The following is a 24,875-nucleotide window of genomic DNA, read 5'->3' on the forward strand; positions in this document are numbered from 1 at the left end:
CTGGGCGGCGGATAGCTGACAGGAACATTGCAATTGTTGTGTTGAATAAGGTTGGGGGAAAAAATGTGCTATGTAACTCTGTCTTTTCAGTCTCTAGTATTTGACAACACTACAAATCAAACAAAAGCTAGACATTATGTTGTATTAAGTTGCTGTGACCTGTACATTCACCCCTTCTAAACAGAGGCAGAACATAACCTGCAAAGACAGCAGTTTTCATCAGACTTACCCTGGGTCCGGTTAATTAACTCTACTGCTAACTTATACCCGTTTGTGAATCAAATCATACTTCAACGCCACAAGTGTTGAATTCGTTGACGATAATATGAGCTAAGACAACACCACCGTCATTATAAACGCTGACGCTGGTGATATCAACAGGCAATGTCGTTGACCAAAAAGACAACACTAAAATGTTCTCTCTCTCTCTTTCTCTCGCTCTCTCTCGCTCTCTCTGCACACGCACGCACGCATAGACAGAGTCCGGTTCTGCTAGTTGATTGATGCAGATAGAATTATTTTCTTTTCTACCTCTTACGTAAAACTGAGAAAGATGATTACAGTAAGTCCACAAATACGACAAAAGAAAACATTACGTAGAATGGTAACACATTAGGGATGTTAATAAATAACTGTTATCCAAGAATAAGAATTTTGGCTGATTAATACTAACAGTTAAAGACAATATTATTAAAACTGAAATAAAAAGTTATTAAAGTTTTTGGCATTGCAAAAGAGACATCAACTATGCAGTCTACGTATTCAACTGCAAGTTAACTTGTTAAAATTAACTTTGCACTAGCTAGTTGCAGTTTTGTTTTTTATGTTGCTCTGCTGCACGTTGTTCACAGCGGAGAGCTACGTGACACATGCCACTACATGAATGAGGACTGAAGAGTTACATTGACCTGGTATGCCAGGGTCAATTATCAGTCAATCATATGTTTCTCAGTAAAATCAATATTGAAGAAACAAATCTGTTGAATTTGAATAGTTATGAAAGCATGCTCAAGCATAGACATGGTAACCAAGGAATCAAGATGTCATGGCTCCTCTTGCTCCCTTCTACCCTCCCTACTGGGTCCTTTCTTGCCCTTTCCCTCATTCCTCTCTACTTGCATCTCCTCCATGTTATCTCTCTGCCTTTCTCTAACTCCCACCCTAGTCCTCCGCTGCACCCCCCACCCCCAACCCCTTTTGTACCCTATCCTCCTCTATCCTCTCACCCGTTCTCACTGACTTTTCTGTGTCTCTCTATCAGGAGGAGAAGAGAGGCTCCCCAGAGGGACTGTGGTTCGTTCCCGCTGCCGCCTACACTGGCTTAATGAGGAGCCTGCGGGAAGGGGTGAGTGTCTCTGTGTATGTCTGTGTGTGTATGTTTTTGTGGCTGTGTAGCTGTGACTAAGTCTCTCTCACTGTGTGTGCCTCCAAGTGTGTGCGTGCGAGTGTGTGGCAGGGGATCCCTGTGAACAGTAATGATGAGGCAGCTGTGGAGGCCTAAAGCGTTGTTTGCCAGCTGCAAGTCAAGGGCATGCAGAGCAGTCACACACACACATGCACACACGCACACTCTTACCTGCATTAAACACAACCCTTTACTGCTCAGCAGCCTGACCTCAGCAGCAATTAGGACCCTCCAGACATACACATACAGTAGATTGAGCAAAAATACAACCAGAAAAATATAGATAGCTTATTTCCTATTTGCTGGCTTTTGTTATTCTCCTCTGTTTTTCTATTTAATTGTGTTTCCCCTCTCATATTAGTCTGTAAAAAAACGACACATAAGATATTTTGACTTTGGTTGGTATGAAAGTATGACAAAATGACATGTATGTCTTCAATGATAAAGTGGTGTTCTAAAATATGTTAAGAAATAGAGGTAATGTATCAATGTTGGCATCATGCTACTGACAATTAGAGATTGACCTGGTTCTTAACTTCAGCAATAAGTGCCTGTATTTTCTCCTTTAAGGAAAGGTTGGTATGTTGAAAAGCTAGCTAGATTTAAAAGTAGCATGTCCTCAGGGCTTAGTCTAACCCCTTCCCCTGCCCTCCGGGCTCTGGCCAACACACAGACATGCACAAGCATCGCTGCATCACTGCTTCAGAGCAGAGCAGAGAAAGGACTGCAATTTTACTTCCTGTCTCATTCACTGGTAAGCAAACCTAATGCTGTATTATTAGACCGATTTGTTTAAAGCAAACATGTTAGCAATGCGGTAACAATGCGCATTGAGCTCAAACTTATACACGGGAGGGGTAGAGTATGCACAACGGGGCAAGGAGGCATTTCATTGGTTCTTTCAAAGTGGACCGCAAGGTAGTGCCTGTGTGGTCACGCAAGGAGAGCGGGCAGTGAGAGTAGCGTATACGGGCAGCAGGATGAAAAGCAAAAGGAAAAGAGGAAGCAAGGACGATGTAAAGTGAGTTAAAGTGAACAATAAAATAACAAGCTTGAGCTTCTCAAGACACAGTGCAGATAAAGTGAAGGCTATAACCTTTGAAAAAACATTGACTTAAACCTTTCAACATATGTTGAAGCAGTGTGTGTGTTTCCATTTCAGCTCAATTTGAGAGTCTGTACTGCGTTTTGGAGCACCGTCATTTACCCCCCGATTGATGCTTCCATATCATATTGTCTTCCCTGTAGTTTTGGGCATGCTGGGCAATTGCTGCTGAATAAGTAGAATTTTGGTAGGGAGTGAGACTAATAAATATAGTGAACAGGTGAGAGAAGCGGAGGGATTGCTGTAGTTTTGTCTCTTAGAGGTAGAAGGGGTCTTACTGTGGTGGCCTGCTATAGCAGAATGAATATGGATGAAACTCTGCACAGTTGTCAGCTAGTACCTACTGTTGCTTCATTACCACTGGGAGTGTTGTGGGGGGTGTGGAGGGGGTAGATGAACAGAGGAGGGGTGTGTGACAGGAACAGGAAAAGGGGATGAGGGGAGGAGAGAGGTTGACTTATTTATCATTATTGAGTTGAGCTGTGAGAGTAGAATGATGGTAAAACGTACACACACACACACACACACACACACACGCACACCCTCACACCTTCCCTCCCTCCCTCCCTTAGGGACCAGACACTCATCCCCAGACCCAACCTGTCTCTCTTTCTTTCCCTCTCACCCTCCTTTCCCCTGCCTCTCTCCACCATGTCTCTCTTTCTGCCTCTCCCTGACTGGCTGGGTTTCCTGTAGATGCACAAGTATATTAGCTTTTATATTACAGCAGTCTAAATAATCTAACTTTGTCTCATGGGCATTGCATCTCCTGGAGTTAACAAGACGGTTACACTATACGACAGCTTACTACACTTCCACAAACAGTCCTATATTTGCACTGTTGAGATAATGGGTACAACCAAATATTTATATGGACGGCAAAACGCTATTTGTGCATTACAATGTTATTTGTGCAATACAATGATCGAAACTATGGTGCCAATTTGTAACTGTCTGTGTTGATTCTAGGGCTGCACAATTAATCGAATTTTACTCACAATAGCTTAATGAGCGATTTTTGAATTTTTTAAAATGCGTCATTTCATAGAACGCTCCGGGTTTCTTGCAAAGCCATTCTACCCCTCCGTAAACCACTGTCTGAGCATGTGCCAGTCGAAGTTGTTCCCGCCGCTGCACAGCTTAGTTTCTAGATGTAGACAGTCGGCCGCCGGTCCACCAGCTGACATTTGTCTACAGTTTTATTATTAACACAGCTGTATATTGTTAAGCATGAGAGGAAAACCTGTATTTGTGCCAGTGTTTCCGCTGGTAACTCTGCTATCGCGGCCACGGCGAAAAACACAGAAGAAATTTTTGAATGCTGGACCTGGGCGAGAGACGTGACTCATAATATCATAGTTCATAAAAATGCAGCGCAGTGACGATACAGACATTTCATACACACAACGTGTGTAACTGCGCTGACCCACAGTCTCTCTCTAGCTCTTTTAATCAGTTATTGTTAAAAACAAGTGAAGGAGTTTTCTCAGAGATACATTTAAATATATTTATATATATCCTGTGTTATTTATTTCAGATAGCTAATTTTCATTTAAATGTGTTGCAGCTGTATGTCTATACAACATACAACTTCAACATAAGAAGAATGTAGCATAATATGGATGTGAAAGCAGTTATAAATAGCCTATGTGACAATAAAAGTTGTTTGGTTAAAATCAACAAATAATCCTGGTAATAATTGTGATCACAATATTGAGCAAATAATTGTAATTATCATTTGGGCCATAATCGTGCAGCCCTAGTTGATTCTAGCGGCCGCTCTGGATAAAAGCGGTAGTGTTTTTACCACACCTGCTGTCGTAAGTATCTTCTCTTTACAGTGCTGTATCACTGAGTTCATTTACAATAAGAGAATATGTTACAGATGCATTGGTGCAATTCGAGTGTTGCATACTGTAACTTCAGCTAAACAGGGTGTCACTGTGTCACAAGGCAAACAATTTTTTGTAGTAAACAAATAATAATAACCTGGATTCATATTGCAAATTTCATGAAAACCCAAGGACGCTTTACATAAGTACAGGGGGGACAAGGGAAAAGAAAATAGTAGGAACACAAACACTGACTGAAAAGGAATAAAAACCGGGCGCTTAATGGAAGGGAGGCTTCTGACTACAACCACATCGTGCATTGTAAAGTTATTTTATGAATGAAATAGACTGGTGCTGTCAGTTAAATGTGTTAACGGTGTTAACGCAAACCCATTTTAAAGGCGTCAATTTTTTAGCGCGAGATGAAACTTCTTTTTGGCCTAGCAAACTTTGTAGTTTTTTTTACATTCTGTTGCAACAACTAGTAACATTTAGAAAAACTACAACACCACACCGGATTTAGCTAAACTAGAAGAGAAACAACAGGCACGCCATACACGCTTGTTTGGGCTTGCGAGTCGGCCAAAGAGTAGTAATGTTACGTTTTGAGTGGATGGCGAGCGCGAAACACCGAAATAGATGCCAATAACATTCTGAACGAAAATTTTATTTAACTAAAATTTGCCATTGACAAGACCAAAGTGATCTGTGTGTTTGGTCGTTGAACTGAGCTAAGATCTCAGCACGCCCAGTCTGAAATACCACTTGATGAGCACACAGCTGATGCCAGTTCTCCGCCCCCTTGATAAAGTATTATTTCCCTCCTTTTATCGATGGAAAGTGTTACATTGTGTGAGAGATTATTTGCTCCAAGTGTGATTGACTGCTCCAAGTAAGAATGTTAGGTGTGAAATTGAAATCTACAGTAGGCTATATGCCAATGTTGTTATCAATAAAAATATTTCAAATAAAAAAATTTCGTAGAGCAAGCCGATCCACTTTTCCATGTTGATGAGAGCTTTAAAATAGGAAAAAATAATGGGGCAAAAATAAAATTAAGGGACATTTAGAACAGATAAAAATGTGTGTTTGATTGCAATTAAATATTTTAATTGTTTGACATCACTAAAATAGACATATTAAATACTTGAGGGCCAATTCGAGGTGTGTTTTAAATGATTTACAATCCCGTAATTGTCTCCACCTGACCAAGATTGACTTGTTTTACAATTTAGATCTCCCTTTTGCTTTTAGTTGTTCTTCATTTCATTTTTTTCTGTAATGGCCCTGCCCAAGTCTCAGCCATAACTACAACAGCTAACTTCTAAAATAATATTCAAATACAATAAGGCCTATAGAAAGAAATCTCCTGCTTCCTTTTACCGGGTTCTGTTGGCTGGGTACACTAAAGACGTTTTTCCACTGCTGGTAAGAGCTCGCCTCGTCTCAACTTGACGTCCCAACCTCCGTTTTGCAGATTCTAGTACCACCTCAGCGTGGCTGGTCATCATAGCAACGCCGCAGGAAACTGTTGTGACCTAATGCGACGCACACACCAATTGTCAATCGTGTGTTGTTTTTGATTCTCAGCATGTGTATGTTGCCACAGCCAGAAGTCAGATGTTGTTCCAAAAAGTAGCTGGAGGCAGCAAAAAAACACAGTTGGCAAAACTATTTATAAACGCCTTGTTTGTTCAGGACAAACCCCCAAAACATTTTCTTAAAAATATATGGCAATAAGGATATTGTAAAGATTTCTTATTAAGAACCTTAAGAGTTTGTTTGAATAGGGACTGTAGTGGTTTGAGTTGTGACTAGGTTGCCAAACAATAACTGATGCAGCATCAGATGGAAAAAATTACAGTTTCAGAAACATTTAAAAGTTACATATAGTTTTTAGACAGGAGTCAATTATACATGTCTCGTGAATAAATCAAATAAATGAGTCTTCCAGTTAGCGACCTGCGACCTAGCAGGGTATTGTGTCATTTTCCCATCTAGCTAGCATGTTTGCGTTTAGCTTGGCAACTACAGTACCTCAAACACTTGCCCTGCAACTAGTCACTATGAGGCCAAGCTTCCAGCACTATGGATGGGTGAATTCATTTCTTTGTACCACTTTCTCCTCTGAGTGGGCCCTCACTCATCAGACACAAACAGCTGTGAGAAGCTAACTAATGCATTCTGCCTCCGTTCCCTTCCCCTCTGCCATGAAAATTAGTCATGAGGGCAAAACAGGAGAAAATCTAAATTTGACAATGAAATTTGTGTCAAATTAGTCACAATAGTCACTGGAAGATTTCAGTAGCAACACACATGTTTTGTGAGCTTAGTCTAGCCCTATACTACTAATACTGTTGGTAGAATTAAAAAGAAGGCTACGTGTTTTTTAAATGTTTCAAAGTTTTTAGAAAGTTTTTAATGTTACAAACAAACTTAACATCAGATGTTGAATGAAATCAAAGAATGAAAGTTTTATGCTGTCCTTTATTACAAGTGATTGTATTAAATGTCTGTTGATCAGACCGAGGTGAAGAGGTGACAGAGCCAGTAGGAAGAAAGAACACGAGGGACTCAGGAGGGATAATCCAGCCATGGGTTATGCAGCGTTGGACATCTAGTCAGAAAGACAACAGAGATAGTGGTTTCTCATCCCTGACAGCAAAAGAGGAGCATGCAAGAGAGACAGAGAGGGAGAGGGGAATAAATGGATAATTATTTTCCAAATTATCCAAATAGGTTGACAAATAGCCCTAGACCTAAGACTGCTCATACTGCCAATCCCATTGAGACCCAACACCCCAATGTGTGGCTCTGTTTTTATTTGCTAGTCCAACGAAAGACATCAATGTCAATCTAATTAGACAGATCAAAACAAAGAACAAAAAGAGTAAAGAAATGTTGATACACTGGTGCTGTGGATTAAAAAGGCATTTAGTGAGAACATGTCAATCAACCAGATACCTGAGTTGTTAAACCAAAGCTCAGTTTTTCACAGCTTAGCAGACACAAACCAATGTGAAATCTTTTGGTTAATTTGACAATATATACATTACTTTGGTAAAATATGAGAGGGAGCAGGAATTATTATAACACTGACATATTGCTTTTATTCAATAGTTTGCTCACAAATAGCACATGAGTAAAAATAAATCAATAAATATGTTTAAGTTACTCTTGGCTTTTCACCAAAGACCTTTTAAGAATGTAAATTGTCTGGTTTGACAAGTGACCAGCTGTATCATTATTATTGTTGATTTATTGCTAAGGTCTTTCTCATTTAGCGTTGTCTGGACTCTGGAGAAGGTCATTGTCTACCAATGTGCTAAATGTAAATCCAGTGCCACGCGAATGTTTATTGCATGACAGCATGGAGATGCAGCACCTAGTCACTGTCTAATGTGCTCCAGGAAGTGTGATTCTGTTGCGGTTTCTGACCCCCAGGATCACCCCAGCCCCCTCCGCTGCTGTTGGATTCTCCTGATTTACAAGTAAAGCACCGGAGAGATGGATAGAGATCATTGTAGTAGAAGAAGGGGTCAACTAGGGGGCCAAAGAGCCAAAGCAAGCATGGTGGTTTCACCAGTAGGGGGGGGCGGATAGAGGGGTATTGCAGGGAGTGACAGAGGGGGAGACAGGAGGATCAGTACAGTGGAAGAGCAAGAGGAGTTGGCAGGGAGTCAGAGAGAGAAAGAGAGGGAGTTGTACTTGGAGAGGGGGAGTGGATGGAAAGGAGTGAAAGGCAGGTTTCCAGGCCAGACTTAAGCTGCAGGAAATTATTTATGAGTCTGAACAAGATGATGCTTCTGCTGTCTATGATATAAAGAGCATGTGTGTGTGTGTGTGTGTGTGCGTGCGGACGACAGAAGGAATGTGTGAACAGTATTACAGTGATAGAAGCTAGGGGGCAGAAGGCAGAAATCCCCCTTACACACACAGAGCCGTGGTGAGCCTATTAATGATTTATCACTATCTTCCACAAGGGAGAGGAGAACAGAGGGGGACATGAGTCCTACCCTTGTGTTTTAAAACATAAGATGACCACTCCATGTGCCCCCACCCCCCTACAATCTGTTTTATAAAATAATAATTCTTGGATTGATATGCACAAAAACGAAGATGACTAATAACACTGCTTCTGTGTACCTGCCTGTTGATCCTCTTTTTTTTCTTGGCCTGTCCTATTTCCTAGGCCGGATAATCTTTCTGTTTTGTTTCTCTTTACCTACCCATCTCTGTGATTCTTTATCTATTTCTCTCCTTATTTTCTGGTCTGCTGGTTTGCCTGTTACTTTACATGTGCTTGTTTGACTGTCTGCTGGTCTATCTTCTTTCCCGTTTTTCTGTTTGCACCTCTACTTGTTGCTCTTTTGTTTGCTATTTGGTCGACATGTCTCTTCCTCTTCCTTCGCACCCCACTGCCTATCTATTAGCCTGTTAATCAGACAGTCTGTCTCTCTTTGAGTGTGGCTATTAGGGGTGTTAGATGTTCTGTGCGAGGCTGATAGATGGTGCCTGTGTCTTTGCCATAGGGGCTCATTCAAAACCAGGTGCACTGGCTTCTAAAGGACTTTAATTACAGAGGGAAACCACATCAGACATGTGAACACGCACACTTGTGCACAAAGGCAGACACAAATCCTGCATCAAGTCATGTGATGTAGTTTTTGTGATGTGATCTCTTTCTACTTTAGACTCAGAGGCCAGGTGCAAACATGTTTGGATATAAAACTAATCTACTGATCGACACTTAAAGACAGGATTTTTATGGTCCCATATCTGCCAAGCCTTTTAACTCTTTTCATCTGAAATTTGGTTTTTCCAACTTTTTTTTTAGATAGGAGTTCAAAGTGTGTAAATCTTATCTGTCAGTCCTGGGCTACAGAATAAGATTTTTTAATTCAAACCAGTTGCCAAGAAGCCAGTCACTCTTGATGAAACCTGACAAAAAAGATGAAAATCCTGTTAAAACTGGATACACCAGTAATATGAGTCTCATTTCTCTGTCTTACCCCTTCCCCTTAGTTTTGCACGTTCACGTGAGAGATAATTAACTTTTAATAATAATCAGCAATTCACATTCACATCCAGAAAACCTGAAATTGAAGAATGTGTGTTTGGCCCGAGTATTATATCTATCTTTAATATTCTTAAATTAGGTTAAAAAAATTAGGTAAAATAGGTAAAGAAGGCTAAACTTCATGCTCTAAATCAGTTTTTGTCTTCTTTTTAAAGATTTATTTTTGGGGCATTTTAGGCATTTAATTCCACAGGACAGTTGAAGACATGAAAGGGGAGAGAGACGTGGAATGACATGCAGCATTGCGCCACAGGTTGGAGTCGACCTGCGGCCACTGCGTCGAGGAGTGAACCTCTGTATATGTGCACCTGCTCTACCAACTGAGCTAACCTGGCCACTCATGCTTTAGATCTACCAAATGTTAGTCTCTTACTGATTTTATAAAATCTATACCAGGCAGTCATCTAGGGGATGCAGGGTAGGACAAGCAGTTAAGTCAGGGAAACATTTCAAATCTTTGAGATAACTAATATAGGAATTGTCCAAACGTTTTCTGCAAAACAGTTACAGGATGTTCTAATATTTTTTTGCATTTACACACTACAATATTTATTGAGCATTTTATTTCAATGTCCATCAAGTAATTTCTTCAGTTACTGATAATGTATTGTTAGAAATATATTTACCATTATTCATTTCTGCATAATTCTTTCAGTTAATTCAAACCACTTGAAACTGATTTACCCCAGCCCAACAAATGTCCCCCACATTGGGTAAAAATCCTGCACAGGATGCTACCAAACATATTCATGCCATCAACAAACTAGAAGGGAAGTGCAAGAACACTGTGAGAGCTTCAGAGAGTGAGTCCTGTCATGTGAGGGCAGGAGGAGACAAGGTGCAGTGCAGTCACTCCAGTTAGCTGTAAAATGACTTGCGCAGGTTGGGAGTTAATTTTAAATATTATTCTATTAATCTAGCAAAAAAAATAAGACATGTTAAGTCATTCCATACCATATGTTTCCGACCTAATGACTTTGTTGAACCCTGGTTTTTCCACTTGCACAAACATGAATTTGATATTTTGGGTTTTTGAAGGAAATGCCTTGACAACTATTGGATGGATTACCATGAAATATGGAACAAATTCAAGGTCACAAAAGGGATGGATTGTTATAATTTTGTGACTCCTGGCAAAAAATGAACTGTGATTGAATAATTCCAAATTACAGATCTCTCATCATTTACGTTCAAACTTGGCAAGACTTAGTGAAGTGTTGTGTGCAAAGAAAAAAAAACTTCTTGTAGCCGATTTATCGGCCGTTTTAATTTCCCTAAAATTGACATTCTGGAGATGTGAGGTTTATGTAGGACACTGAGGATAATTTAACTTTATTTTTCTGTCTCCTGCATTTCGCTCTCTGCATCATAATGATGGACTTTATTGCATGAGCTACTTGTCTCTTACCACATGTAAGGATATCGCTCTCTCTTTCTCTCTCTCTCTCTCTCTCGCTCTCACGCTCTCTCTCTCGATATCTCCCGCTCTTTCTCTTTCTCTTTCTATGTAGTTTCTGGCAGGGCTACAGTCTGTTAAACACACACACACGCGGGGGACTCCCCCGTGGACTCATTAGTGAGCTGGCCCGCATGGCCTGGGGAATGCTGGAACAGACCATTCTACTGGTTCCCACAGGGGTGCCAGAAGATTCATTATGTTGTCATGCCACGTTGTCCCTTGATGTTGAATACACAATGTGATGTCTTAAATAGGATTAATATGTAGGTAATTGTAGCTCTCAGTTATGATAAGAGTTCCCATGTGGTGGGATAGACTCTTTCATTTCTATAAAATGTTTAGTAACTGTGGATCACATTGATGTATACACAGATGTTCTGCAGAGCAATAGGTACATTATGTTGATGTTATTGCATAGTGCATATGTTAGGGAAAATGGGATTGAAGTGAAAATCCATCCATCCATCTTCGACCGCTTATCCGGTATCGGGTCGCGGGGGCAGCAGCTCCAGCAGGGGACCCCAAACTTCCCTTTCCCGAGCCACATCAACCAGCTCCGACTGGGGGATCCCGAGGCGTTCCCAGGCCAGGTTGTAGATATAATCTCTCCACCTAGTCCTGGGTCTTCCCCGAGGCCTCCTCCCAGCTGGACGTGCCTGGAACACCTCCCTAGGGAGGCGCCCAGGAGGCATCCTTACCAGATGCCCGAACCACCTCAACTGGCTCCTTTCGACGCGAAGGAGCAGCGGCTCTACTCCGAGCGCCTCTCGGATGACTGAGCTTCTCACCCTATCTCTAAGGGAGACGCCAGCCACCCTCCTGAGGAAACCCATTTCGGACGCTTGTACCCTGAAGTGAAAATATTTTTGGGAAATTGAAAATGTGGTGTAAATGATAAAAACACAAGGCTTAACACCTGACTGACAAAATGCTCTTTCTTAAGCACAGCAACTATAGTCAGTGTGAATTGATATCGATTATGATAGATTCTATAAAAACTTTTTTCAACCAAGTTCTGCATCTGCTGTTCATCCATATACTGAGTGTTCTGCAAGACAGTTGGGGATTTTGAGAATTGGGCATAATACAAAACAGCAGTTTATTTAACCATATTTTGCCCAACCTATGACTGTTTAAGATATACTAAGCACATATTTGGATGGCAGAAAAATGGATTATGCCAATGTTTGTCACCATTTGGTGCATTGTAGATAGCATGAATTCAAGATGACCACAGCTGCAGTTGTGTGATGAAACACTAAAAACTTTGTGCAGCCAGTTGTTAAGCTTAAAGTAAGTGAATGTGATATTAAAAGATGGAATAGTATCATAGTAGTTAGTGGATTTTATTGCCTATATATTAAATGTCTATATAAGTCTCTCAGTTCTTAATTGTTGTGCATTGCATATATCTTCAATGTGTGTCAAATGCAAAAATGAAGTCATGTAATGTCACTTGCACCACCTTTCAGAATTACCATGATAAATTGCCACAATGAAATTAATGTTTCAGCTGTTATTGTGAACCTTTGCCACAAAATATAGTTAACTGTGTTTTATGAATAGACTGTATTGTATCTCATATCTCGGGAGAGTAATGTCTAAGTGATGTAACACAGTGAAATACAATAATAACCGACAGAAGCAATCAATTATGTTCTACTTCCTGTCTTTCTCCACAATGACTTTCCTAGAATAACTCATTTCCTTTGCCACCGATTTCATTAGCCCGCCCCATTGTCTGAACACAAACAACTATTCTATACTCAAGCAAAGGTGTGTGGGCAGATACAGTATACACATAAGCATGCACACACAAACACTTGCACACTAACACATACACACACAGACACACGCAACCTCTCGTTTTTGTATTGAGGTGATGTTGAGAGCTAATCTAATTGTTTGTGGTTGCGTTAGTTCTTTGTTTATTTCTGGCTTTTGGTGTATTACATTTTACTGTAATCAGGTTTGGAGTTTGTAAGTTAACAATGAACCAGAAAATGTGTTGCCCACAATGGTATTATATTTTATACAAAGAAAAAAATTCTTTCTTAGACATAACCATTATGGTATGCTCTCCTGTGTGCACATACACACGCAAGTATTAAATCTAATTTTTCCATATATTAGCACAAATAATATAATAACCCAGAGACCTATGTCTAGCGTTGCTAATATTTGTACTGGTCCTGTGGGTGAAAACACGGGGCTTTTCACCACATACTGTGTATAACATTGTGGTCTTTCAGTCTGTATTATAGCTGTGCATGTTTAATTTGCTCAGGAGGATCATTGGGGTCAGTGTCATAGTGTAGGTGCTTAGGACTTTGGATTCAAGCTTTAAGGCTTTTGACCAACTCATTGTCCTAAATCCTCTTACAGGATGGTTCTTAAATGGACTCCATTAACATGTCACTAAGGTTTTACCAGGATACAATTTTCAAATAGTTTGAATATATTTGGTAGGCAAAAGTTGTGAGTGTGCATGGAAAATGCTCTTGCTGAATCATTGCAGTTTATAACATATAATATAATTGTTAATATTGACTGGTTGCTAATTCTTCCACAGTGGATATATGTGATTCAAAAGTGTTTGTGTGTCTGTCTGACAGGATGATTCCATAGTTCATCACATGGCTGCAAAAGCCATAGAAAACATCTCCACTGCTGTCTCTGCCCCTTCCCACCACCTGGTTACCACAGAAACAGGCTCCGCCCTATGGTACCTGTTCACTCACTCCACTGTGGAGGCTGTCAGAGTCACTGCCATCTCCGTAAGTTCACATGCATGAAAAAAACACACTTACTACTGTACACACCGACATATGCTAAAATCTCTTTGGAAGCTACAAACACAAAATTACATCAAACACACATTTGCCTTTCTTGACCGACTTAGTAATTAAAATGAATAGCCTTCTTATGCTAAATAACAACAAATTACTTTTCTTTAGCTTTACCCAAAAAAAATCTAAACATGCTACATGCTTATCTACTAACTTCCCTCATGCAACATTTGATATTCTAAATCCCCCATTGTCAGACTGTAAACCATATTAACTTCTTTGGTGCAGTGGTTGAAGTTACAAATGCATTTGTAGTTTATTTGTGATTCCATGTTTTGTACCATTGAACACTTGCTTAAGGTACTAACAGCTTAAAATTGGGGAAGTCAACATGAACTCTATACATGAGTGACATAAATAATCTCAGTGTGTACATGTGTATTTATTTGTCTTTCTCTATGTGCCCAGGCTCTTTCAAGGCTAACCCGGGTGGTCCCAGCAGTCTTCTTGGCAGTGATTGAGACCTGTGGCCCTGCGGCCATCTTGGAGGGTATGGTTGGAGCGGGGGCAAGGGTCCAGCAGCACATCCTCACAGCAATGGCCACTGCCCTACTCACCTCCCGCATCCAAACGCACCGCGTCACACAGAGCAAGGTATGTGGATACTCTTATGCACACCTTCAGAAGAATGTAAGAAAATAATGCAAAATGTCAAATGCAAATATATACAATCAATATTATACAATACTATAGCCACTAAGAAAGCCCAGACACAAATAACAATATTGTTTTAATGTTATGTTGTATTGATATTGTTACAGAAAAGAAAATCTGCAGGAAATGTAGGTGGTAACATCACAACTCATAGGGATATTTTAACACAAGGACCAAGGCACACAACAACATAAAAAACAAATTCAAGTAGCTTTCTCCCACTCTCTCTCTCGCTTTCTCTCTCTCTCTCTCTCTCTCTCTTCCCAACAGTTCATGAACTAATGCTGAACTGTGTGAACTAATTTGTGATGAATTAATAATTTATTTTTCATAAGACAGCCCATCAAGTGTGTATACAAAGTGCTAATCTTGGTAAGGCAGGGGGCTAAAATTGATTTGAAGGTTTTCAACTTGGAGTCTAGCATCGGTAATTGACTCTGAACTGAATTTATTTGCATTGAGCATTTCCAATTTAACACAGCATACAAACTTAGTACTTCAACTCTGCTCTAATTATACACTGATATGCATTCACCCCCTACCCCCCGTCTCTCTCCTCCGTCTCTCTCCCCTGGCACAAAGACAGACAGTGCAAGTTTGTTTACACAGAAGTCTGTCTGTGTGTGTGTGTGTGTGTGTGTGTGTGTGTGTGTGTGTGTGTGTGTGTGTGTGTGTGTGTGTGTGTGAGACTGTGTGTGTACACATACGCTAATTTGCAGTGTGTCAGTATCTGGGCTAATTGGCTGAATGAACGAACTGCAGTTTTCTACTTTAGCGGAGCATTATGGGTAGTGGGGAGGGACTTATCAGCAAGGCGCACACTACTGGGCTTTGAAATTAATTAACTTGATGTGTCACCCCATAAACACACATGCACGCACATTCTTTCACATGAGCTCACACACACACACACACACACACACACACACACACACACACACACACACACACACACACACACACATGTATGCGTATGATGTTGGTAATAATGATAATGGTAATGAATGTTGGCGGTCACAAATTTTTCCAACTAGTTACTGCAGCTGAGTTTATGCAAAGGCAATGTCTAAAGTAGCTGTAGTGTTTTTCTGTGTGTGTGTGTGTGTGTGTGTGTGTTGTGATAATGTGGAGTCTGTGCTGATTAAGATTTAGTCGACACATTTTCAGATTTTTATTTTTACAAACCCCTTAGGGAAAACTTTTTCATACATTATTTGGATCCATTGCAGAAATATATTATAAGATAAAAAGGGAACATAGCGCTGTGTACAGTGTGCTAACATTTTTTCTTCATACTCAACCGTTTTAGTTGGGGTGTTACCAATGTAAACGTTTTGGTGGGACTGTGCAGTGTTAAAAGTTGGCTGTGTTTTAATTGCAAAGTATCTTGGACTGTACACCAGCAGGAACATTCACAACTAGTCAGTTACACTTCGTTAATTTGTGTGTTTGTGTCTTGTAGGATTTGGTCTTGAAGGTGCTGCGCTGTCTAGAGAGTCCATCTACAATAACAAGAGCCAAAGCATTATTACTACTACAGCTACTAATACAGGACAACACATACACTCTGCTATACTGCTGTCAACACAGGTAAATACACAGTCACTCACACACACACATGCACTCACAGGCGTGTACATGCACTCATGCACAGAGATAAGTTCTCTCTCAGCCTCTGGAACAGATGACAAACCAGGTGTGATAAAATAGACAAGAGTTCAATGGTTGGTCTATCAGGTTTACTATTGAGATGGCTGCAAGTTTCACCTACAATTTCCTTTAGTTGATTAAAGACTTTAATTTAAATTAACTGTACTGTAACACTGATACAACACATGTATATTATCTTAGCACATAGTATACCCCTTTCACCCAACTGGTTGACTGTACTGATGAAGCTTACTCATTACTCCATTCAGTCTGTCTGACCACTGGCTAATTAGTTTCTCTGGAATGTAGTTACCCATGTTCACACACAGACGGAGCTGCCAGAGAACAAACAAATACCATTTGTAAATTCCATTTCAGGGTGGGATTCCCCTTTATTTATTTAGCTGTAGTTTTCTCTTACCTAGTTTTATTTTCATATTTAACTGTGGACATTTTATACATTAAACTGAGTTAAATATTTATTCAATTACTAAATCAATATATTTGACCATCCATGCTATTGTGGAGTGATTTATCTTGAAGCAGAGGTTTCACATTCTGATACAAGCACTCAGAGATTTCTTTTCAACACTGTTATCTTGTATGTAAAGCTACGTAGTTGGAATGGAGGCTTCCCTCATAAAAATGCTGCCTGGGGCTGTTGGCAAGGCAGTTGTACTCTGTGTAACCTTTGCGTTAACTAGCACAGTAGCCGTGGGAACGATAATATAAATGTATGTACCCTGGACATTCAGTTTGTGCTGCCAGCTATATGTTGTAACTTTACTGGAACTTCAAATGGTTCATTAGCTGGTTGTCCTGTGTTTCACCTCACACTTTCTTGCAATGCAGCTGTGAATGTGCATAGCCCACATGATCAAACTTTCATATACAGTGTGTATATATACATATACATATACACTGCCAGTTCCCCTGGTAATTTATGACCAGTTGGTATTTCAGTTTGAAAAAGATGCCCTAGATTACTGAAAAATTGATGATCTTCCTAACTGTCTCTCTCCTTGCTTTCTCTTCTCCCTCTCTCTTTTTCTTGCCAAGTTTGTTTTCTTTTTGTATTGCTCAATTTACCCTCTGCTCTTTTTCTCTCTTTTATTTTGAGATTCTTTTTTTTTCTATTGCTCTGACATTTTACTTGTGTGAACTGCCAAATTCACTTTTCCATGAAATAGTAAGGTTAAGGTTAATTACAGTTTGCGTTCTTCCTTGATTTTTTTCATTTACTGTCTATGATTCCTAGGGCCATACACCCCTTACCCCTCAATCAAAAAAAGTATTGGGACAACACTCGTTGTCATGTGAACGCGCAAGACGTGGGGGTAGGGGTAAGGGGTAGGGGGTAGGGGTAAGATAGAGAAATGACATTCAGCCTTAGACTGTTTTAGACCTGTTGACACAACAAATTATTTGCATGTCTTTAGAATTATTTTTAATAACCAAAGTGTAAATCTGAATACTCTATTTTATTAACTTTGACTAACACAAAACCAATCATTGGCAGCTGCTAAGCTCTCTTATGTCAGCATAAATGTAGTTTGATTTTTTGCAAAGTAAAATCATTAAATGTTTTAATTGTTTTACACTAGTATACACAAGTTAAGGGTCTATGCTGTGTCCCAATTCAATCATACAAGAACATCATACAGAACAAATTCAGTATGTCGCAGGTTCACATAAAAACTGCCATATATATGTATCCTTGAACATGTCATTCTCAATGAATCCACTTGATTTTTGAGTTTGGGATGAATTCACCAACTTTTTGAATGTGGTTTTGATTAACACTTTTGTCCCCCAATGCAATGCACAAACATATTAAAGTAGCTAGGTTCAGCTGGTAATAATTAAAACAAATTAGTTGTGGACAGATCCAGGAATATCTTGAAAACCCCAAATTAACTTCTTTTCTTGTTTCTTTTGTTGTGTTCCTAAATTTTATTTTCAAATCTTCTGCAGCAGGAAATGGAAATTGAGCAATATAATTACCTCATTATGGATATTTTCATTCTTTCTGACATCATAGCCTAGGGCTGCACAATATGACCTAAATCAAAATCACGATTAATTGCAAATTTTACTTTGTTGATGATAAGTGAACGATAATTAAGATGATTAAGAACAACGTTCTTGATCACCTTTTCTGATGCCAAAACGTTTCCAGACATTGGACACTACATTTTTGGGGCACAAGTTGCTCAGTTCACTTGGACTCAGTGTTTGAGTAATCCTCCATTATGCTTTCCATGCGGCCGACCGGTCCGGGCCAAGTCACGTGACCACTCACGTAGTAGAATGTTTTTAAGGAGAAAGTAGGCCTATCAACAGGTATCCATTATCAAAATGATCGTCATGGGAAAAATACGTTGATAAAAGCTTCAGAATTCCATGTCGATACATATCCATTAATCTAGCAAGATATACTGGATTTAATGTTATAGCTATGTTATGGCTTTGTTTTTTTGTATTAACATATGACAATAACTAAATTCTGAAAGTCCTAGCACAACCTCCTTTTTCCAAAAGACTCCAAAACAAAATAGTTTTTTTTTTCTTTTTCGCTTCAGCTCTTTTCCTCTGCCTGCCTCTCTTTTCCTCACATACACTCACTTTCCTTCTATCCCTTTCCTCTTACTTGCTCTCCCTCTGTTCACTGTGTTCGAGCTGTCAGAGTTGACCTGCCTGTCTCCCTCCCACCGAGCACTGCATGATTCAACCACACACACAGGCACACATCTTTTTCTCAGTTCTGATCTCACCCAGGCACATTGTGTTTAATTAGCTCCTCAGTGGCGTGAAAATATGTGTGTATTTTTGTGTGTATGTGGTTTTGTCTGTATCAAATAAACTTGCACAGAGGAAGTGTCAAGATTGCCATTGGGAGTGGACACACGGCTTTTAACACACACACACACACACACACACACACACACACACACGCACACACACACACTGCGGGCCACTTGTAGGTCAGCTGTGTGTAAGTACTTTGTGAGTCTCCCACAGCGACTGACAGAGAGGTGGCAAGTGTGTCTCTCTTTATTTAGCAGTTGGGGAATAAATGGCTGCAAGACTTATAGAGGAACACACAGGCAGAAGTCTGGCCGGGCAGAAAGAACAGGAGCAGACATTGAGCTGGTTAGAGAGATAAACAGGTAAATAGATGGAAAGATATACTGATAAGCATTTTATTTCGGGAAAAGTGAGATAATCAAATATTGTTGTTTTGGTGTTTTGTTTGGACTTAATCTAAACAAAAGGGTCACCCCGCCACCTAAACCTAACCTATCTATCTCACTTACATTGATTAACAGGCTCAGAACACACAGGATACAGCAACAGCTAAATCTGACTTGATAAAGCCAATGTAGGTTGCTCAGTTTGACGGCAGATCGGCCCACCATTTTGGTCCAGATTGAAATCCATGTATCTCAACAACTCTAGGATGGATTGCCATGGGATTTTTTGTTCATAGCAAATAATTAAAATCATTTAGTCTGTAAAATTTCTTAAAGTGAACATATTGTGTATTTTCTGGCATATATACAATGTTATAATGTTAAAATAATGAGGCAAACATATTTTAGAGCAATCCCCATTAGCTAACGTTCAGATTTCCAACTGTTTTGAGCCCTCTGGTTTAAACAGTTTTTTCTACTCAGCTAGGTGTCACATAACATTAGCCTTCTATGATTGGTCATCTGCTCCAGGTAGGCAGGACTGAAGTGTTTTTTGTTTCTTTTTAACACACATTCACACGCAGCTACATACTAACGGCAGTATGAAATGTCATCTTGGCTGACAATATTGTTTAATTCTCCCCAATTTCGTGTCACTTTACTCTTGAAACATTTTTGGTTATGTAGTATTTGGTTTAAAAGTCTTTATCTACCATTTTTGACTATAGAAAGTGCTGCTATATTCTATTAGTGTCCACTACTAACTATAGCAGCTACATGCTAACTGCAGTAAACAATGTCCTCTTGGCTGCTAATGTTGTTAAATTTACAAGAGCACTGTGGAATTATTGTTGTGGAGTTTCTTATTTGCTTTCTTTTTAACATTGTAAATATTAATTATATTATTAAAGTAGTATTGGGAGTAATTGTTTTCACATCTGAGGGTCACTTTATATCTAAAGGTCGGTGGTACTGTCACAGCATAACCACAAGCCTGGGAAAACTTGATGCTGTTGTTACGTCTAGGGCTTCCAGAGAGGATTTGAAACTACAGCGCTAAGCGCCAGCCCACCAGGCGGAAGGTAAAGGTGAAGCGTCTACCTCTCACCTTAGCCTGGCCACTGATTCACTTTGTCTTCCGACCAGCTCGCTGCTTGGTCCGGCGCTAATCAGCGTTGGCACTCTGTTGACAGTTCATTTGTAGACATTTAAGATGTGGAAAAAACACATCTTAATGGGGAAAAGGAAAGTCTTCATCACAATATTTAAAAGCACATGTCTCTCTTCCAAAACCGACTGCTCTCTCCAGGCTCCTCAACTTCCGCTTTTGTCAACTCATACAGCTCTGTGACGTAGGTACAGCAAGCCACACCCACCTCAGCCTGGCGACCAATAGGTGGATTGTGCCGTGACAATACCAGCTAAGCTTTGCTTGTTTGCACTAAACCCATAACAATAATGGAATTAGAAAATCCGGCAATTAATATTAGAGCTCCCCTGAAATGTGCTGGATCCTTAAAATAGTAACAGTAGCTGTCTCGGTTTGCATTTATCTGTGAACTGTGGCTGCTAAACCTTTATGCAACATTATGAGGAAAAATAGTGAATTTGTAATCCTTGCACCATTCCTACTCTAAAGCATAGAATACATATTTGTAAACTAACATGACCTCTCTGAATGTGACTGCATTCATCCTTTTTAGTGCTTTTGTGTGCTTGTAGACGCGTGTGGGTGTATTTGTGTGTCAGTAATGAATATCAATTTGCAGTGGTAACCTTTCTGTTTTGCTATGAATTTGTGAACAGAATATTATTGATCACTGTTCAATAAATCCGACTGACGAGAATAAAAATGTTCTAAAGCTCAGGGCCCGCCTGTCTGTCTGTCTCTCTCTTAGCCAAGAATCATATTGTTAGTCGTCACCATCAAGTTGATAAACTTGAGCAACTTACAATAAGTGGAGCAGTGGAATACGATGAAACCCTTAAAGCAGTCTGAGTGAAAAAAAGAAAATTATGTGTCCACAAAATATGAATGCCACATACATTGTGTGACATGCAATGCATTTGTGTCTCTCTATTTAGACTTGTGATGCACCTAGAGAGAGACCTGCGCAAAGCCACTCCCCTCAGAGAGAACCCCAGCCAATCAGGACATCTGTCTCAGTGTCTGGATTTACTGATTGTATATCTGAGTAGCACTGCACCACTGATACTGGGTACAGAAACACACTACTCTTTTGCCTGCACGAGTGTGCCTGCTTTTTCTGATTTTTGCCCACATGTTTATATGATTTTGCAAATCATTTTACTCAATTTTACTTTGATAAACAAAAGAAATATTGTAAGAGAAATACTGTAATTGTGTTTTGTGCTCTTCTCTTTGTTTTACATTTTAACAGTATAAAATAAAAATGGTATATTCTTCACTGTTTCATGTTACTAAATATAACAATGATCGGGCGGTCAGACTATGACAGAATATTAACCGTTTATAAGCCCAACAGCATGTCTTTACAGCATTGTTGCTAACCCAAACAATGGAAGCTAAAGTTACCCACAATCCATCAAGTGAATCTCACAACATATCTCATAGTAGCCCAAAATACCCAACAGTGTACTTTTGTATTACTGTAAGGCCCCATTAACCTTCTACTATTATCCCTTGTGTCCCCAACTCTTGTCTCCTCTCTCCAGAGGATGTCTTATGTGCATTACAAAGTGTGGTCGGGAGGAGACACCCATCTACAGCTCAGAGCAGACAGCTTAAACACACTTTGCCTACGATATCTGTAGTGCTGGAACTTCTTTCATCCCAGGTAACTTAGAACTGAAAGAGTCTTCTTGATTGTTTGATGTTAATGTCTTAGCATTATTGCATGCAAGGTTATCCACATAGATTTTCTCATAAGTTACCAGTACCCATTCTCATTGTTAAGCACAGTATGGTCAATTTCCCCTGAAATTTAGTTAACTAGCAATATATTGTTTTAACTAGTGGTGTGGCCGGGGTGTATGGGCCTGTTATCAAATACAGTATACAGTATGTCATAATAAACTTAGTTTAGATTAAGGCCAGATAGCTACACCTGGCTTCAGAAGGCTCTGGGACACAGTAGAAGAAAAATAATGGTACCACTATGTGTATTCCTGCTATTACCTGTTCTCTGTTCTCTGTTGTTTGACTGACTCTCACAGGTCTTTAGATGTCAAATTGTAACTGAAAAGCTTCTAGCTCAAATTGGATTGCTGCTGGTAAGTGTTTGATAGTGCAGTGTTATATTTAGATAAGGACTCTTTATTTGTCTTTTCAGTGTAAGGGATTTTTTTAACATGGTAAAGGCCTACAAATAACACTGCAAAATCTAGAATGCACTGACATTTTTAATTTTAATTCATTTGTCATGTTAAAACATAAAGGTTTACGCCATTAAAATATTTAGAATGTCATAAAAAGCAGCACTGATGTCCATTGCAGTCATTTAATATTCAGGCAGGAATGAATCTGGGAATCACTAAAACCACACAACAGCACATAGTGACCAGTACATGTCTAACAAGAAAGGAAAACAACCATCACTAATTATAGGGCATTAAAAAAAGTATTGCTGTAGTATTTAGTTGGTGTCATGTCTTTCCACTCCTCTTTGTCACAGAACTACATCACCTCTATAGAGTCCAATAAAACAAATCTGGGCAGCGCTTTGGGTGAGTTAAATTTACACATATTAAATGAGAAGATTTGGTTTCTTTGACCAAACTTGACTATGCTGACTATTGTCATGTGTTTTTCTTCTGTACATAGTTCTTTTGTTATGTTCATTATTAATCATTAATCAAGCTTTTATTAAGTCTTAATTTAGCTCCCCCCTTGGAACTGGAATTTTATAAACGGTGTGTTTACCTAAATAGACATGAAGTAACAAATTAGGCCTTTTCTAAATTCAATTTCAAATGCGTGTGCACAAGGCAAGATGCAGAGGGCAGGGTCAGTGCCTTCTTCAAAGGAAATAATACAAACTGGACTCCACAAATTGAATACACGGAGCCATCTTTGCAAGGACCGGGTCAGCCTGTGGGTCATCCTCCCCTTTTATTGAGCTGAATGATGTTTGATTTTCTTTTAGGTGCAGCAGCATGTGAGGAGTTGATTAGGACATCTCTGTCCATTGTGGAAGTCCTAAGTCAGCACCATAATCTCATCACTCCACATTGTAGTGCTGTAAGTATGGCTATGTGTCTGTCTGTTTTCTACCATACATGTTTTATTGTTTACTCATTGAGGCAAACATTTGAAAAATTATGAAGTTGCTTTGCTGGGACAGAAAGCTTGCAGAGTTAGGGCTGTAAGATGGTAATGTGTCTTGATGAACATCTCTAGTTTTGTCCACTTCATATAGTGCCCCTGGTTTTAAATTCAGTGTGTGTCTTGAAGTCTACCAAACCTCTCTATTAGTGGTCAGAGGACAGTGGGTAATCTTGTGTGCTATTAGGCAAGACACTAATCAACTATTGAACCAACAGAGCCTCATCAGATCTCTCTCTGTCTCTCTCTCTCTCTCGCTCTCTTTCTCTCTCTCTCTATCTCTCTCTCTCTCTCTCTTTCTTTCTCTCTCTCTCTGTGTGTGTGTGTGTGTTTGTTTGCGTGCATGGGATAGGACGATGAGATTGTGTTTAATGACTATTGACGTATGGAAGTGGAGAGCAACAGGAAGCAGACAGGATGGAGGGAGAGAAAAGAGAAGAGATGAGAAATAGAGGAAAGGTGCAAGTAGGAGGTTTGCTGCTACTGATAGTCAATAACACAGGAAGACACTTTAATTACTACCAGCCAGCTCAGATTAACTTTTATTGCTTGCTGGACAAGGACAGACAGTCATGTTTAAGTTAGTTTATTACTCAGAATCCTTCTCACACAGTAAAGGTTTCACTAAGTTTTGCCTACACTATTCTTACTCTTTTTTTCTTTTTTACACTACCGGCTTTTACTCTATGGGACGTTAAATTTGTGCTTTAGTCATCTTAAAAAGTGAAACATTTCAGTTATGTAGGCCTTACCCATTAAAACCAAATAGTGATGGGAAGGTATTTACTTTTTTATGTCTGATTAATTAATTCAGTCTTTTAGTAAGGCCAAGATATATCGAGCAGCTTTATAGACAACTGTCTGTATCTAGGGACCACATGATAACAATTAGTTTATTTGTTGTGAATTAATGATATATTGTAGCTTCAGCATAGCAGGTATGTTAAAAAAAATAAAATTTTGAGAATACAGATTAAATGGTATATTACTATTTTTGTATTTGTTGCAAAGGAAATTATCTTAAGTTACAATTGTGTTTTTTCCCAATCACCTTGTACACACACACACACACACACATACACACACACACACACACACACACACACACACACACACATGAACACACACACACTATCTAGTCTTTTGATGGTTCTGATATTAATACACATGCCATTAAGTGGTGGACAGCATCCTTTGTAGTTTCCTCGCTCTGGCTTTCAATGTAATGACCTCACACACTCACAGCACACACACAGCATTGGTGTTGTTTCTATGGTAATATTAGTAATCATGCAAATTCATGCAATATAGGTGTGCGTATGTGTGTGTGTGTGTGTGTGT

General features: G+C 39.5%; 1 protein-coding gene across 4 annotated transcripts in view; it reads left to right on the forward strand.

Moving 5' to 3' along the window:
• Positions 1-24,875, forward strand: part of ulk4 (unc-51 like kinase 4) — an 88,332-nt gene that overhangs the window by 25,821 nt on the left and 37,636 nt on the right. For 3 of the 4 annotated variants that reach the window (XM_034874591.1, XM_034874588.1, XM_034874589.1), the window contains exons 19-27: positions 1,262-1,345; positions 13,497-13,658; positions 14,139-14,324; positions 15,847-15,974; positions 21,314-21,447; positions 21,926-22,047; positions 22,427-22,483; positions 22,885-22,936; positions 23,356-23,450. In XM_034874591.1, coding sequence (XP_034730482.1) covers positions 1,262-1,345; positions 13,497-13,658; positions 14,139-14,324; positions 15,847-15,974; positions 21,314-21,447; positions 21,926-22,047; positions 22,427-22,483; positions 22,885-22,936; positions 23,356-23,450 — 1,020 coding nt within the window. The remainder of the gene's footprint in view (positions 1-1,261; positions 1,346-13,496; positions 13,659-14,138; positions 14,325-15,846; positions 15,975-21,313; positions 21,448-21,925; positions 22,048-22,426; positions 22,484-22,884; positions 22,937-23,355; positions 23,451-24,875) is intronic. The other variant, XM_034874590.1, reaches the window with a different exon arrangement.

The sequence above is a fragment of the Etheostoma cragini genome, chromosome 6 (genome assembly GCF_013103735.1).
Source record: "Etheostoma cragini isolate CJK2018 chromosome 6, CSU_Ecrag_1.0, whole genome shotgun sequence".
Taxonomy (NCBI): Eukaryota; Metazoa; Chordata; class Actinopteri; order Perciformes; family Percidae; genus Etheostoma; species Etheostoma cragini.